The 16465-nt window shown below is 37.2% G+C and overlaps 1 protein-coding gene across 6 annotated transcripts in view; it reads right to left on the reverse strand.

The window, feature by feature from the left end:
* Positions 1–117: 117 nt before the first annotated feature.
* Positions 118–16465, reverse strand: part of Ance-3 (angiotensin-converting enzyme Ance-3) — a 66794-nt gene continuing 50446 nt past the window's right edge. For all 6 annotated transcript variants that reach the window (XM_089463868.1, XM_089463867.1, XM_018003458.2 and 3 more), the window contains exons 9-10: positions 780–920; positions 118–561 (exon numbers count right to left, since the gene is read on the reverse strand). In XM_089463868.1, the coding sequence (XP_089319994.1) occupies positions 258–561; positions 780–920 (445 nt within the window). In that variant the 3' untranslated portion in view covers positions 118–257. The remainder of the gene's footprint in view (positions 562–779; positions 921–16465) is intronic.

A 16465-nucleotide genomic window follows, 5' to 3' on the forward strand; every position in this document is an offset into this window, starting at 1 on the left:
GAAGCAACAACAACGGCTGCAATGTGCGTGCGACGCTGGCGTTCCAATGACCCGCATCATAGCTGCCACGCCCCCTACACCACCCCCTTGTATTACAGTGTATAAATAATTGTATGCTTTTCGTTTTGCATTCATTAACATTTTTATTGTTTTTGGCTTTGTTTCAAGTTCAACTCGAGTTGACTTGACTTAAAGCGGAAATCAACATATATGTATATTTATATATATTCACATTTATATATTTTACAGACATGCTCTTACAGTAGAGAATAGCTCAGCCAGCTGCTTAGGCCAAGTAACAGCAGACTGAGCAGCGGACTCGCTGCAGCGTTGTAATAGCCCCCAAAAATCTGGAGTCCGGCTGTCTCGATGCTGCGCTTGCAGTAATCCCCATCGTAATTCCAGCCCACATACTCGTTGGTGCGCAACGCCTCCTGGCGTAGCCATTCCTCGAGCGGTGCAAAGTATTCCCGTAGAGCACTGCCATCCAGACGACCCTCGCCTAGGGTTTCCTGTAGAACCTCTTGCCAGGGCTGGGAGGCGCCCTTGGCCATCAGTTGTCTACGTGGGGGTAGAGGAAAAGGAGGAGAGAGAGAAAATTGGGTATATTTAAATTAATAAAAGGTAAAGTATATATTTTATATTATATTTTATTTTATAAAACTTAAGAATATAACTAAGCTAGAACTCCATTAGGCATAAGCATAACAAAGTAGATATTACTGCAAATCAATCTTCATTAATTAGAGAAGAATTTCTTAATTACGTTTTTCACTTACTTTAATAGATTGCCTGCGGCTGGCTGCCGATAGATGTCGCATTTGTGGAGCGGCTTTCGCGGATCGTTGGGCACATATTGGCCGGCGGCACGGCACATGCTGCGATATAGCTGAAACTGCAGCACCGTGGAGAAAAAGTATCTGCAAGATATAAAACAAGATATGATATATCAGTATATATAGTATGTACATATATATGTGACTTAGATTAACATGACTTTTAGAACGGACAGAGTCACGCTTATTGATCGCATGCGAGTCGAGCGTTCAAAAAATTGTCAATTGTTCTGCATTGGGTGAGAGTTGAGCTGAGCTGCTAACAAAGCCAACTTGTTGTGGTGCAGAGAATGTGGCTCAAGGTCGCACCGCAATTGCAACTAAGCCAGAACAAATTGCGAAAGGTTTTGCATTTCGACATCGTATAAAGTAGGTTTATTATCCGGTTTAAGCCAGATCAGCTCTCATCCAATCACAAACTAGACTACATATGTATATTGGTAATTAAAACTGTTTTAAAATTTTTTATAATTAAAATTAAAAAAAAAAACTATATTGTTTTTTAGCGAAATAAAAATTTAATTGCATACCCTCGAGGTATTATCATTCGACATAAAATTCACCTTAAAATACAGCTGACATACCAGGCCAACATAAATAAGCAGCAGGGATGAGCGGAAAAATGTTAACAAAGGGGGATATCTTAATTAACAGCGTTATCCGCAGTTAGCTTACAGCGTTCTCCACTGAGAGGCTGTTAAAAAAACAGATGCAATTCATGTTAAGTCAACAACAGCGGAGAGGAGATGTGCTGTGAGGCCTCTATAGCCTCTATAGGTTAATGTTAGCTGCTTCAGGTACAATGAGACTGATTTTGACAAGTACGAAATTATAACAAAATATTCTAAGCTTTATCTTAAAGTTTATTAAAGAAATTAAAAAAAAAAAATAATAATAATAAATTAAAATGAACAATCTTTAGGCCATCAATGCAAATATTACAATATATTTGGTATCAAATGTATATAGATATACAAATATAGGTCAGATATACAAACAGCTTGAAAACGGCCACAACTAATATATGTTCATATATTTAAATACGTCGGGATTTTTTTTTATTATCTCTGTGGAGATTCCCAATCGTTGTTATATTATATTAGAAGCTCTTGCATAATATATTGTTTTAATGCTTCGGGCCATCTGAGAGGCTGGTTCCGTTGTATTCTTTAGTTTGTCTCAAGGTTTGTTTTTGTTTGTAGCACAACAGCTGCAAAAAAGTGCCGAGTCATAATGAAATTGATTTTGTTTTACATTTTTTAATAATTTTGGATTTTGTTGACTGATTCCAGAACAAGTTCAATGATAGATTTATTTTTATCTCTTTCTTTTCTATTTTTTTTTTTTTCGCGAATCAGCTGTGAATTTTGATGAGTTCGATGAGTTTTTGGACTCTATTCTAATGATGCTGAATCAAGCTCTAAGCGCAGCAGACGAGTTTTGCAAGGCGCGATAAGATCGATTTGGTCTATTGTTTGCACGGGGATTCACCCATCTTACCCGGTCGCTGGCTAATTATGTTGGTGAGAGAACAAACAGCAACAATATTCTTATTGTTATTTGCAAATCTTTGATTTATATGTCATTATGAGACTTAAAGCGATATTACTAATAGCATAATCTTTGCCGGAGTTCAAGTTACCTTGAACTCTGAACTGTATGAAGAGTTCAATAATATTAATCGATTGAATACCGATTTTTATCATGTAAGAACTGTAGTTGTAATTGTTGTCAATTGGTACTTTAAGATCGTGTACTCTAGCATAATGTATTACAATTTTAGAGCATAAGCAGAATCAGCTTATGCAAAACCATACGTAAATAGGAATATGGTAATTTGGAAATTAATGGATGATGATGATTAAGTTTAAAATGATTGTCTAAACTTATTTCGAAAATTATTAAATAGAAAAATAATCAATAATTTAATCAGGAGTCCAATTGATTCTTCTCTTTTTAATTATTACTAGCCGAAACATTATACTTAATTTAAACAGTATTTTTTATTGTTCTCTTCAGAACAAAAAGAAATTATTATGTTAATATTAGGTATGTAAATGATATGCATAACGAGTTTACAAACTCAACAAAATTAAATTGCCATAAAATTCTCATATATAATTCGTCAGCCCAATTTGATAACTTTTACCATACGGTTACATTTGTGATTTAACATATGCGAAACTAATTCTAATTAATTTTGTATTCAAATTTAAATATATGTGATCTGAACTAAAATTTCATTTTACATTTAGGCACAAAAGTTCTTTCAAATGTTTACATAATTCATAAGCATAATTTGCACCTGAAGGCAATTACTTAACATAATTTTAATGCTGTATTCACAGCTTTCTAATCAGTAGTCTTGAGATGTAGTAAAGTTAAGACTTTAAGAACTATAATAATTTTTCGGAACTTTAAGGCTTTGTCTAGCATTTTGTCAGTTGTCTTGTTTTTTATTCCTAATCTAGACCACTTTTCTATTCCATTTCAACTCAAAATTATTATTTTTATTCTTTAAATGCAGCAATAGCAGATTTTTTAAAATAAAAGGTTTTCAAAAAGAAAATGAAGGAGAAAAAAAAAAACAGCAAAGACAAAATAATAATTGCATATTCGGGCTAACAAATAGTGGTTGGCGGCCAAAGTCTTTTGATACGAAATATCAAATTATACAATTGCTGCGTACGTGCAAATTGCGATTGTTTTGCTGTTTTGTGGCATTTTGTAGATCGTCGATCGTAAACAGCGCTGAACTGGCGAATTGAACTGTTGTGCCGTGGAATGGTTATGGAACCATTCATTAGCGCCAAGCTGTTTAACGACATTGCTCATACGCCCCGCAGCACCAAGCATAAAGATTACAGCTGCCTGGCTATAGCATGATTGAAGCCGTTTTTGTGAATGGCTTTTGTGGCAGCAGCAGCCGCAGCAGCAGCAGCCTTTAGAGAATTACAGATTTTTCAAATATTTTTGCGAGCGGCGAGAAACACATGTTTCATGTGCCAAGCAAAGCAGCTGAAAAGAATTTTCGCAATATTTAATTTTAGCACTAAAAAAATACAGAAAAAAAAAAAAATTGGACTAATTGCCGACCGACTAACTGACTGACTGACTGACTGATTGACTGGACGAGCGTTAACCCCCAGTTGTTGATTGAATGATTGAGTGGCAGTGGCAACTAGTCGAGACACAGACATAAAGTCGAACAGCTGCTGCTGCTGCTGCTACGGCTGCTTCGACTGCTAATCCCTGTTATTGGGTCATGTCTCAGACACCGGCGCAGTCTACAGTCTACAGTCTTCTCTGGGAAAATGTGGCCACGATGTGGCAACTACTGCCAAGTGCCAAAAAAACAAAAAACATAACACAACACACCAAGTTGCTGTTGTTGTTGTTGTTGCTGCTGTTGCTGATGCACTTAATGGCACTTTGGCACGTTGTTTCTCTAACTTCTGCAAGTCGAGCCGTGATCGAACATTGTGAAAAGTGTGCATTAAAATGAATTTTTTGTTTTGTTTTGTTATTTCGCTCGTTGTTGGGTTTTTCTTTCTTGCAACATTGTCTTGGGAAATGCTTGGGGAATGTGTGAAAACCTAATGTATGACATTTGATTGTGCTAAGAAATTATTAAGATAATAAATTGAGTAGCTTCTGTGTTAATGCCTGGAAAAATGCTTATAGATGGGACTATCTCTATTCAACTGACCATTTCCCTCTTTTTCTTTCAGCATTCTTTATCTCTTTCGATTGTTCTTTCTAATCAGAGTTAAATGTATTTTGGATATTTCTCAATTTATCACTATATTTATATTTATTTTTTTAATTTCGCAATTTATAGATGACATTGGTCATTCATACTCCAGTTATATTACTTTTATATTACTTTTATCTATTTAATAGGCCGCATTTCTATATTCATTTATTTCTCACTATCCTTCTTTAACTATATATCTGTCTCTTTCTCTATTGTATTCTGCATACTCTTGAGAAATTTTTACTCCATTTTCAAACATTCTCAACATTCTCAAACACAATATCTACCTCTTAGAGATATTATATCATGCTTTCTATACATATATAAAAAACTAGTATTTTCCATTCTAATTTAGATTACGAAAATTTTCCATCAGCTGTCACAATGTCTGGCTGAAAAGTGACAAATGTCAAGGTCACGTTGTCAAATAATCAAATGACAAAACAAAAATTGTTTTCGCTCTTTCAAGCGCAACAATGTGAAGAAAACCTATGACAATGGAAACCCAAAAACCGCAAGAAAACACGAAAAAAAAGTTGTGTCAAGCCACCAAATTATATGCCCAAAAGTTATTGGACATGTCAGCATGTTGGCCATTTCATAGCTTTTTTCTCTTTCAGTTTTCAGAGTCTTGTCAGACGCGTCCAGCGAAACGTTTCGAATGCATTGGCCGCTTGGCTGGCTAGCAGTGGTCAGTGGTTTAGTGGGTTAGTGGTTGCCCGCCTGTCTGCTTGCATTGGACATTGAACCACATTTATCTGCTGTCCCGCTCTCACTCCCTCCCTGCCTCTTTCTCTCTTGCTCACCTAGTAAATGACCTTAACGTGCTTATATCAACGTGACATTCACAGCACAGACACAATATAAACTTATTTGAATTGCAACTGATCAACGTTTATGCCCAGCGCGTTATACACATAAAAATCTCTCAGCTCGAGTAGCTAAAAAACTTGGCTCTAAAATGAATTGAGAGCGTTTATGAGACCGCTGGGCATAAACAGCAGTAACTGCAGCCTCTGAAGAGCTTTATAACTTGTAAACGTTTTGAAAACAAGATTTAATGAACTGCAGCTCAGTTTATGTCTCTCGAAATGGGGGAAAAATGATTGCCCCTGAAGACATGGCTAGATTGTAAGCTAAGCAAAGTGTTGTATCTAGAGAATTTTATAGCATCAAATGTCAGCTACTGCATATACCTATATGTAAAAGAATATAATGCAAATAAATTGCTTGCTGTAGACAAGAATTTTAAAATTTAATAACACTTAAATTAAAATTGTTATGAAGATGTAAAGCAACTAATACTAGACATCATTAATAAAAAAATTGTTCAACAAAATAAATAAGGTGTTGTTTTTTTTTAACTATTTTCGAATATACTAAAAAAAAAGTTAAATAAAAACATTTTAGATCAAAATGAATATTAAATAAATATTAAAAGCTCTCAGTATTTAAGGTAATAAATAAAGTGTAAAGTCTAAAAAAAAAAAAAAAAATTAATTAAAAAAATAATACAAACAAAAAATAAAATAAAACAAACCAAAATAATTATAATAATTAAGTGTATACAAAAAATATTCCAAAATTATATTAAACAATAGCTAATATGACTAATATTAAAAGTTTTGTTAAAACTATCGCTCAATTTTAAAAATATTTGAAATAAATTTATACATATTATATGCTATTTTTACAAAAAATATTTAAGCATATTATATTTTATTTTTTTAAGCAAAGCAGTGTGAAAAAAAATGGCAAAATCAAAAATAATGTAAAACCTGTATATAAAGAATAAATTATTAATAAATAAAAACATAATAACTATTTAAACAAAACTAAATTAGTTCATTGCATATTAATAGCACAATAAATAAAGTATGGTAATAGTATAGTAACAATAATAGACAAAATTAAATAAACTAGTTGTTTCAAAAAGCTGAAAACAATATTTAGCATAAGTAATAAACACTAAGCAGATTGGATTTGATATTCAGATTTGAACTGGTTTTCTTTCTAAATATGACGCCTCATGATGCGATCAAATTTATTTAATATAAATATATATGCATAAATATCTATATCAATTCCTAGAGCTCAGCTCGCTTGAGAGGCAATTATATTGCGCCATATGCAGCATTAGTCATAAGTGATTATAGATCGTATGAAATAATTGAGTTAGTTGAGCATTAGCAACTGGTATTGCACTTTAGGAGCGAATTGGATCAAGTTCGAGCGTTGCTTGGTTTTTTTTTTTTCTTTATATTTATTTTATTTGTGTTTTTTTAATGTATATGTTGACTGCCTTCGACACATTGTGGAACATGAATTCAGCTCGGTTTGAATTCTATTTCATTTTATTTTTTTGTTGACTGTTGTTTTGCTGAGAATGCGATTGAAATATTATTGATTTATGCGCACGGATCTTGGCACGGATTTCAGAGCAAACTGTTGACGTCTTGTGCACTCAAATTAAATGCTAATTAGCCAGCCAAACGGATCTGGCACAACAATACCAACAGCGTTAGCCATAACTATAACTAATGATATAATTAAGTGTAGAATCAAATGGCTGGCAATGATTTTATGACACAGCTGGGACATCGAATACGAAATGCGAAACTGAAAGTGCATTCGAGCTGGCTGTGTATTGTGCAACGCACCACATCGAACAGCAACAACAACAACAACAACAGCAGGGGCAACGGCAACAACAATGACAACTTTGGCTCTATTTATGGCCAAGACAAAAACCGGCCCCAACTTCTTGTCTGCGACTGCATCCGCAATGTTTCTAAACGGCCCAAACGGCGACCAAATCAAACAAAACAAGTAAAAGTGCTCTAGGTGGGTTTGCTCGACTAGCGAATACCCAGAACGGCTGTCAATGAGGGACTTCACACTAGCTTGAGCTTAACCGTCTTCATGTGATGCTCAGGGAAATAGCTCTCAAGCTATTTATGTTTTACGAATTAAGGAAATATCGGGGACCTTGATTAAATGAGCTAAACTTGTTTTGCTTATAACTTGTGTGAAATTTCCTATTTCGAGTGATTCGTTTATGAATCAAATGGACGTTTCTAGATTGCCAGGCCAGTTAATGTTGCTTAAATTAGGGATCTCTTTGGATATAAAAAATACTGGATATACTGGATATCAATATACCCCTTCAAATCGATAATCAATAGGTTGAGCGCATAAAAACCAAAATACTATAAAACGCTGTCTAAAGGAAGCTGTGCTCCATTTTTTTTTTCAGCCTCAATGCAGTCATTGCATTTATTGTTGTTGTTATTGCTCTTAGCGGTTTTTTTTATTATTGTTGTAACTCTTGTTGTTGTTGGCTTTGGTTTGCACGCCTATGGCGCTTAAATGAATTGCGGCTGGCCACGAAATGCGCGCGCAAATGGCCAGCAGGGCGTATGCTTAATGCGTGGCCAAACACATACAAGCATACACATATAGACATATGCATATATATGTATGTAGATACATATACCTATATACATATATTTATATAGGCTGGCCCGATCGATCGTGGAGCGGTGCAACATTTTGGCATTTTGACATATCAAGTGAAAAACTTAAGCGATTTCCGACAAGCAACCAGTTTTTTTTTTTTTTTTCTTTTTTCATCTGCTCGACTTGGCTGTTGACTAGGCAGACTAAAATGCTATTAAAATTTACGAATGCGCATAGATTTAAAATAAAATTAAAATAAATTGAAAACTTGTGTTGTGCATAATTAAGACATATGGGAAAGTCGAAAACAAAATAAAGGGTTATGGATGGCGCCATAAGTGCGTAGAATCACACGACATATATTTCCTGATTCTTGCGCACTCGAGTGAAGGGAAAATCGTGCAAAAGTTGACATCGAATGATTAAAAGCGAATGCTTCCATTTTAACAGCAATTACAATGACTGTCATAGAACTGGTGAGGGATTTAAGGATCTGAGCTACCTTTATCGATATTGTAAGGTAATTTAGAACTACGTTCAAATACAAAATACCAATTACATTTACAAAATTCATAATTCTGAAAGACAATGATTGAAATAAAGTTCTAAAAAGTGATATGGTGTCTCTGTAGTAGTAGAAGTATCCGATACAATAAGTTAATAAATTTAATAGCAACGAATATTCATTAACTTAATGGCTTATTTCTCAAATGAAATTTCCGTTTAATCTTAACCCTTCTACCTTACCTAACTGCCCCTCCAAATTCAAAGTCTCTTCAGCTTATTTAAACCCAAATTGAAGAACAATTCAATTCCGAAATTCGAACAATTCCATTCTTGATTACTCGTAACTGTTGTGCATGTGTTATGGCATTTCGTGTCTACATTTCATTATTTTTGTGGATCTAAATTTATTCATTTGCAATTCTCTAAGCCATACAATCTATGACAATCTTAAAGTTTTTTTTTTTTTTCATTTTTGCCACAGAGCGACGTTTGTCAAATGGTCTCAAGACTATTTGGTAAGCGTGTTGTCTGTTAGCTGCAATCCGCACGGACGATCTGAATATATGCACCATATAAGAGCGACGGTAGCACAATTGTGTGAATTATCGCATGGCAGTTGCAGGCAATAATAATAAAAAATACAAAAAAAAAAAAAAAAACTATCAGAAAACCAAAGACAAAGAGTGGGCCTGCCGCATATAGAGCTGATCGTGTGGCAGCTGTCCCCACTTGTGGTCTGGCGGTTGTAATAACCCATAATTATATTAGCTAATTTTTGGGAGGCCTTCTCGCATATTGGATTACAAGCAAGACCAAACGGCGACTGATCAAGTGGCTAGGCCTAGCAAAGCCAAAGACAAACAAATAAACACAAAGAGAGGGAGAGAGAGAGAGAGATACACACAATTGGCTATAAATCAGCAGGTAACAAATGCTTGGCAGGAGGTGCAGCAGCAGAGGGAGTAGGAGTGGGGAGCGGAGGTTAGGAGATACTCTATTGCATTGCAGTTATTGTTGTCGTTATAATCAATGAATTACGTCGCATCGGCTGCATCGGTTGACCACAATTTATGGCGATGCCAAACATGAGAATCCGAAATGCGAAGCATAAAAACTGCAACTGCAACTGCGACTGCGACTGCGGGTGCGACAAACGGTGGAGTAAGCAGTGCACAGAGAGAGGGGAAACGGGGCAGCCAGCCCGAAGGGGAGTGGCTGTAACGAGCAGTCGCCTGGCTTTTATGTTGCAATATGTAGCGCATGCAACAAAGCGCCCAAGTCGCATGCCAACTAACACAGAGCCAAAAACCACCAAGCAGCACCTCCGCCCGCTCGCCCGCTCAGCTCACCGACTGCTGCTGCTGCTGCTGCTGCTGCTGCTGGCATCTCTCAATTGTAACTCGCATCTGTTGGCTGCGTTGTCTGACAGAATCGTAACGCTTGTCGTTTGTTGTTGCTGTCGCTGTTGCTGTTGCTGTTGTGGGCAGCTGCACTGGTTGCTGTTTGTTGGCTGCTCGGCTTGAGTTGGTCTTTGGCTTGGTTCCATCTGGTCGAACATAGAAAACGACACATTTTGCAAAAGTAAAAGTTGACCACTGCGTTTCAACTAGAGTCGAATGCCATCAGAGCAGCTTAAAACGGGAATCATCATAATCGATTATTCCATATGGCTTTAAGCACAAGAGCTCAGAACTAAATGAACTGGAAACATGGAAAAATTGAACTGCAGTAAAAAAAACTTTTATTTCAATAGTAATAATAATAACGTTGACCTGTATATGCATTAATACCGAAAAAATAAAATCTCTTAACAGATTTCTAGTTTTTATTATGAAAGCTACCAAATACAAAGTATGATGAACATGAACTAAAAATTGCAGGCTGTCTAGAACTAGCTGAACCTGAGATTGACTAAATATCACCACAAAAGGAATAAATCCTAGAGTTAAATGAATAAGAATTATAAAAATGAATGTAAATATCAGAAAATTAAGAACGAAAATTAAGAACTTTGTATAATTATTGCATATTTTTTTAAGTAAACCAGGAACTGGCTAGCAGCTGGCAAAAAATTACAAAACTTGAGTTAGATTGGCCTTGATAAAGATAAATCTATATAGCTTAGTTCGATCGAACAAACTGAAATTTGATGAACCGGAAATTGATTAGGTAAATTAATATAAACAAAACAATAGAATAAACTAAGCTAAAGATTTTAGATAAAATAGGATAAGTTAAAGCCAGAGGCAAGATGACAATCATATAAACAGCAAAAAACGATTCCTACAAAATATTTAAAAAAGTCCGATTAAATAAATAAAAAGGTTGAAGCAATTTGATGTTTAATCATTACATAAATGAATTAAAAATTAGTAAACAATTTATTTATTATGTTGAAACAAGTCCATGTGTAAATAAATATATGTAAGATGGCAGACATATAACTAGTTAAAATAAAGCTGAATTCAAAATAAATAAAATGAAATAAATTCAAGTTACAGCTTTAGTTAATTGAACTAGTCTAAACAAAGAACAAAAGCCTCTAATAATAAAATGACACAGACTAGAACCATTAAAAAAAAAAAAAAAAAAAAAAAAAAAAAAAAAAACTACTTTATCTTAAAGTTGTAAATATATTTTATGACTTCGTTTTTGTTCTTGAAATATGTATTCGATTCCAATAATATAAAATGCCATATGTAAAAATTGTCAAGAATGTAAAGCTACGATTTGAATACAGAAGGCGATCAGCGCACGGAGAAGACGAACTTAGAACCACTTTAAGTTAAAATATGTTATTTTGAATAAGTTGATCAAAATTCAACTTCCGTAGTTCTGTTCTGATGAAAAAGACGCAAGCCATTAAAATCGATACGAATATTTATATATATGATTGAAAGAATTGATTTCGATAAGCAATTAAAATTTCAGCTTTTAGATAACTTGCTTTAGACTCGTATCGATTAATTACAAATCAGTTCAGCTACAACTTGATTTCATTCATTTCATATTCAAAACGTAAATATCAGCGAATCTTCCACTTAAAATTAAACCATGTCGATTTTTGGAAAGTTGTTTAATATACGCTCAACAAGGTCAATAAGCAAAATACAAAATAAATTCTGAAACAGAATCATGAATAGATTCTAATTGTTTTCTTCAGTTCTAAAATTGTATTCGATTTTATCATAATATATTTCAGTTAGACAATAGAAAATGCAAATCCATGTTTATATGCGCACCAGATAGATATACAATGGAATACAACTGGTTTTCTTCTACGCTGAGGAAATAATTATGACAGCAATTGCCAAATCGCAGCTATGCATCTCAGATATATAATCCCATTTTGTGCGACCCATAAAGGCCTTTCACTTTTGCGGCACGCATTGCCGTACCATCCCCTGCCACTGCAACGCCCACCTAGTGCAATCCTCGCCCCATCCCCGTCCCACCACTCTGTGCGAATTCAACTGCCAATCAACTTTAGCAGCTACTTAAAGCTCTGTTTCTCTGGCCAAGCTGGATGCCGGCTCTGCCTGTCAGCCAGCCGCATTGCAACAGCGTAATTCAAATTAGAAACACGATCTCTCACTCTATCTCAGCTGCCACAATGATTATGTGGTGCTATTGCAGTTGCAGTTGCAGTTGCAGTTGCAACTGCCGCAATTGCCACATACCATGACAACAGCCCAAGACTTCCCCAAAAGTGCGTGCGCCCTAGCAAACATCATAGCCGCTTGCCGCTGGTCGCTTGCTCTTATGCCTTATCACATATCCGACAAAAATGCCAATCTGCCGCTTCCGCTTGCAATTGATTGTGTGAGGAAAAGACCGAACACAGCTATACTGCGAGAAATTAATTCATCTTATTTCATTATATCAAATTTAATAGATTTTAAATTTTAAACTTAATTATAATTTTTAATTTAAATTCTAAAATATTAAATATATATAAAAAAAAATGTTTAGATATAAAATATAAAATAAAAATAAATAAATATATATATAAAATACAATATAAACATTTTAAAATAAAAATTGTAATTATGAATAATTAAATAGCACATATAATATATATATAAATATAATGTTAAAAAAATATATTTAAATATAAATTCAAATATTGATTATAAGAAATGTATTATAAAATATAATATGTAACTATTATAGGCATTTTTAAATTTTCGGAGTATTCAAATGTACATTGTATAAACTTCAATTTAATTTTTAATACCTCATTTATTTTATTATTGTATTTATTACCTAGAATATATTAAATAAATATGATTTATTCAATGTTAAAAATCAGTTTACTTAATATTTTGAACCTGGTGGGATGGGGTTACGAAAACAAGGCAACGCTACGTTGCTCGTCTAGAGACTTTCAATAGCAATCCTTGTCACTGGTAATTCAAGTTGACACACAGCCTCCACGATCGGCCCCACTGGATAGCGATTGGGCAGCCGACCAATCGTGAACTAATGTGTGCAGCGACTTTAGAAGAAATAGAAAGATAGAACTTACTAAAGTGAAATCTTTGACCGACCCCTGACTTCGAAAAATACACGATTTCTGAAATGTTTGCCCCTGGGCTGACAGCTGTCGCATTCTAGGACCTCAGTAAGCAGGAGTGACATCCTGCGGAAATGGCTCCTAGGTCAATGCTGCAGCTGCCTCCGTCCCGTTAAAACCCTGGCAGGCCTCCAAGTACGTTCGAAGATCGTCACCAACTGATTCTTCATTGGTGGTACAGGTTTAAGTTGATATATATCCTTAATTTGTGCAAGATCCTGGCTCTGAACATTGGCTCCCATAAGGACCAAAGTCAACCCTCGCATGGCCTCCCTGCTATGCACAGATAACCATGAGGATTGTTTGAGTAACTGTACACCCGATCTAAGATAGCGGCTTGGAGTCGGGACCCCTTAAAATGGAATTTAGAAAGACCCCAACAACAAAAAAAACAATCAGTGGAACACCACTGGAAGAGAGCGAGGCCCGTTTCACGGACCCACGGCTGGGCTTTGGCAAAAGCTCAAAAATGCAAAGGAGCCCTGTAGCGCAGGCGCCAAGAAGTGTGGAGGAAACTCCAAAAACCGCTGCCGCTGAAGTAGGTGTCCCAAACACTGTTGCAGAGGCGGTAATCTCTCCAAGGCATGAGTACATGTTGAAACTCCGGGCCGAGGAAGAGGATGCCATTCTAAAATGTCGCCAGGCGCTGCGGCGCATAAAGACCGCTGTCGCTAAACAAAAAAACATCAGTCTGGATGTTAAAAGCGGGGTATCCGACTTAGACGAACTACTCGATATCCTAGGACACTGTAGGAACTCCTGGAAGAAACTGGAAGCTGAAGCAACTAAGCAGAAGCAATTAGAGCCAGCAGCAGAGGCACGGATCTTGGAAACGGTGGAAACACCTACCATTCAAAAGAGACAAGCCCCTAGCCCCCTAGAGTCTGAGTCCGGCAAAAAACTTTGCAAGGGACAACAGAACTTGTGGCAAAAAGTCACCAGAAAAGGGACTTTGAAACAAAGAGCGGAAAAGACTACTTCGGCACCCGCAGAAAAGCCGAAAGTAGTAAAACAACCAGCAAAAAAAGAGAAGAAGAAACCTCCCCGTTCAGAAGCAGTCCTCATAAAACCTGAAAGTGGACAAAGCTACGTAGATGTTTTACGAAACATACGCAGCACAATCCAACAGGACGAAAAGGCAAACGTGAGAGGCATAAGGAAAACCCGATCCGGGGCACTCCTTGTAGAACTGAGCAGAGGGGAAAAGTTACATCCAGAACTAGTTGAAAAACTAAAGGCTACCGTTAAAAAAACAGCCACGGTAGCCGAGTTAAAGCCTACAGCGACAGTGGAGATCCGAGATCTAGACTCACTAACTGTAGAGTCTGAGGTGGCTGAGGCAGTGCGACAAGTCCTTGATAATTCATCAGTGGACTTGCGCATAAAAGTCACTGCCCCAAACAGTCGAGAGCAAGTAAGGGCCTTTGTAACTTTAGAAAGCCAATTAGCGGAGACGTTGCTGAGCTCAGACATTAAAATTGGTTTTGTCAGGGCTAGGCCCAGGATGTGTCAACCCATCCGCAGATGCTACAGATGCTTCGGGGTCGGCCATCTGCAGACCAACTGCACAGGACCGGACAGAAGTGGTGGTGGCATCTGCATTAGATGTGGTGAATCAGGTCACAAGATGAAAGACTGCAAAAAACCACCAAAATGCTGCATTTGCACGGATGCGGGGCGTACTTTTGTCGATCACATGCCGGGATCGCAGAAATGCCCAAGCACACGACAAACTACAGCAAAATGTTGAAAATTCTCCAAGGTAATCTACACCGGAGCAAAACGGCAGATGCACTTTTGACACAGATAGTAGCAGAACATGCTATAGATGTAGTGATCATCAGTGAGCAATATAAGCGAAAAGAGAACGGAGTTTGGTTAGAGGACGACACCAAGACTGCGGCCATATGGATCCCCAGTAGTAGTGGACAACAGCCACTAGAAAGCAAGATGGGAAACTGCTACGTCTACGCACGCTTCAGAGAAGTCGCAGTAGTCAGTTGCTACCTAACCCCTAGCGATGACATAAGCACCTTCCAGAATAAACTCGATGCAATCGAGGATCTCCTCGTGGATCGACGGAAGCCCTTCATTGTGGCAGGCGATCTGAATGCACGAGCAGTGGACTGGGGAATGTCGTCTACTAACTCTAGAGGACGAAAAATTATGGATATGGCCGCTAGGTCCGGGTTAGTGGTAGCAAACCGCGGAAGCAGACCTACCTTCCATAGGCCGGGATGTGAAGGCACAATACCTGACGTAACCTTTGGATCCGAACACATCGTAGATCGGATAAAGGACTGGAAGATACTCGATGACTTCACGGGAAGTGATCACGAGTATATATCATATGACTTCCAAAATACCAGTCAGCAAAACCACCCATCATACTCAAGAAAGACTTCTCATAGATGGGACATAAGTAAGGTGGATACAGGCAAACTACTAGCTGAATTAGATAGGCGAGAACGACAGTTCGACGGCACATTGACGTCGAAGCAAGTGGTCGAAAGAAGCCTAACCGCTATGGAAAGAGCGTGTAACGTATCGATGCCAAAAACGCACAGCAAACACGGAGGTAGACGACAGGCGTACTGGTGGAACCACGATATTGCAGAAAAAAGGAAAGTATGCATACAATGTAGAAGAAGGCTAACAAGGGCACGACGCTCTGGAAATTTCACGACGGAAGCGTTAGCAGCCAAGATTGCGAGAAAAGAACTGTCGATTGCTATCACACGCAGTAAGCATGACAAGTGGAAAGAGCTCTGCAAAGATATAAATAAAGACCCTTGGGGACTTGGCTACAAGATAGTCATGAAAAAGCTGAGAAACTACGGAGCAGTGCCAAACGTGGATGATGACACGATGGATCACATAGTGGAAACACTATTTCCAGCACACATCCACGAGGCGCATGAGCGAGCACCCGTAGAGCTCGATGGTTCAGTCCCAGATTTCACCGAGGAAGAACTCAACATTGCAGCTCTCTCCCTGAAGAACAAGAAAGCGCCGGGACCAGATAATATACCGGCAGAAATACTGAAGGTGATAGCATCAGGACGTCCCACTTTTCTACTTAGGATGTATAACGCATGTCTAAAAGAAAGGATATTCCCAGAAGCGTGGAAAGAACAAAGACTGGTGCTCATTAGCAAAGGCAAAGGCGATCCCAATACACCCTCGGCTTATCGCCCATTGTGTATGTTAAACACAGCTGGGAAGCTTTTAGAAAAGCTCATAAGACCTAGACTACTCGCAGCAGTAGAGGCTGCTGGAGGACTTAGCCCTAGGCAACATGGGTTCAGAGCTGGAAAATCCACAATGGGA

The sequence above is a fragment of the Drosophila arizonae genome, chromosome 3, assembly GCF_054131065.1.
Source record: "Drosophila arizonae isolate 15081-1271.41 chromosome 3, UAZ_ARI_1.0, whole genome shotgun sequence".
Classification (NCBI taxonomy): domain Eukaryota; kingdom Metazoa; phylum Arthropoda; class Insecta; order Diptera; family Drosophilidae; genus Drosophila; species Drosophila arizonae.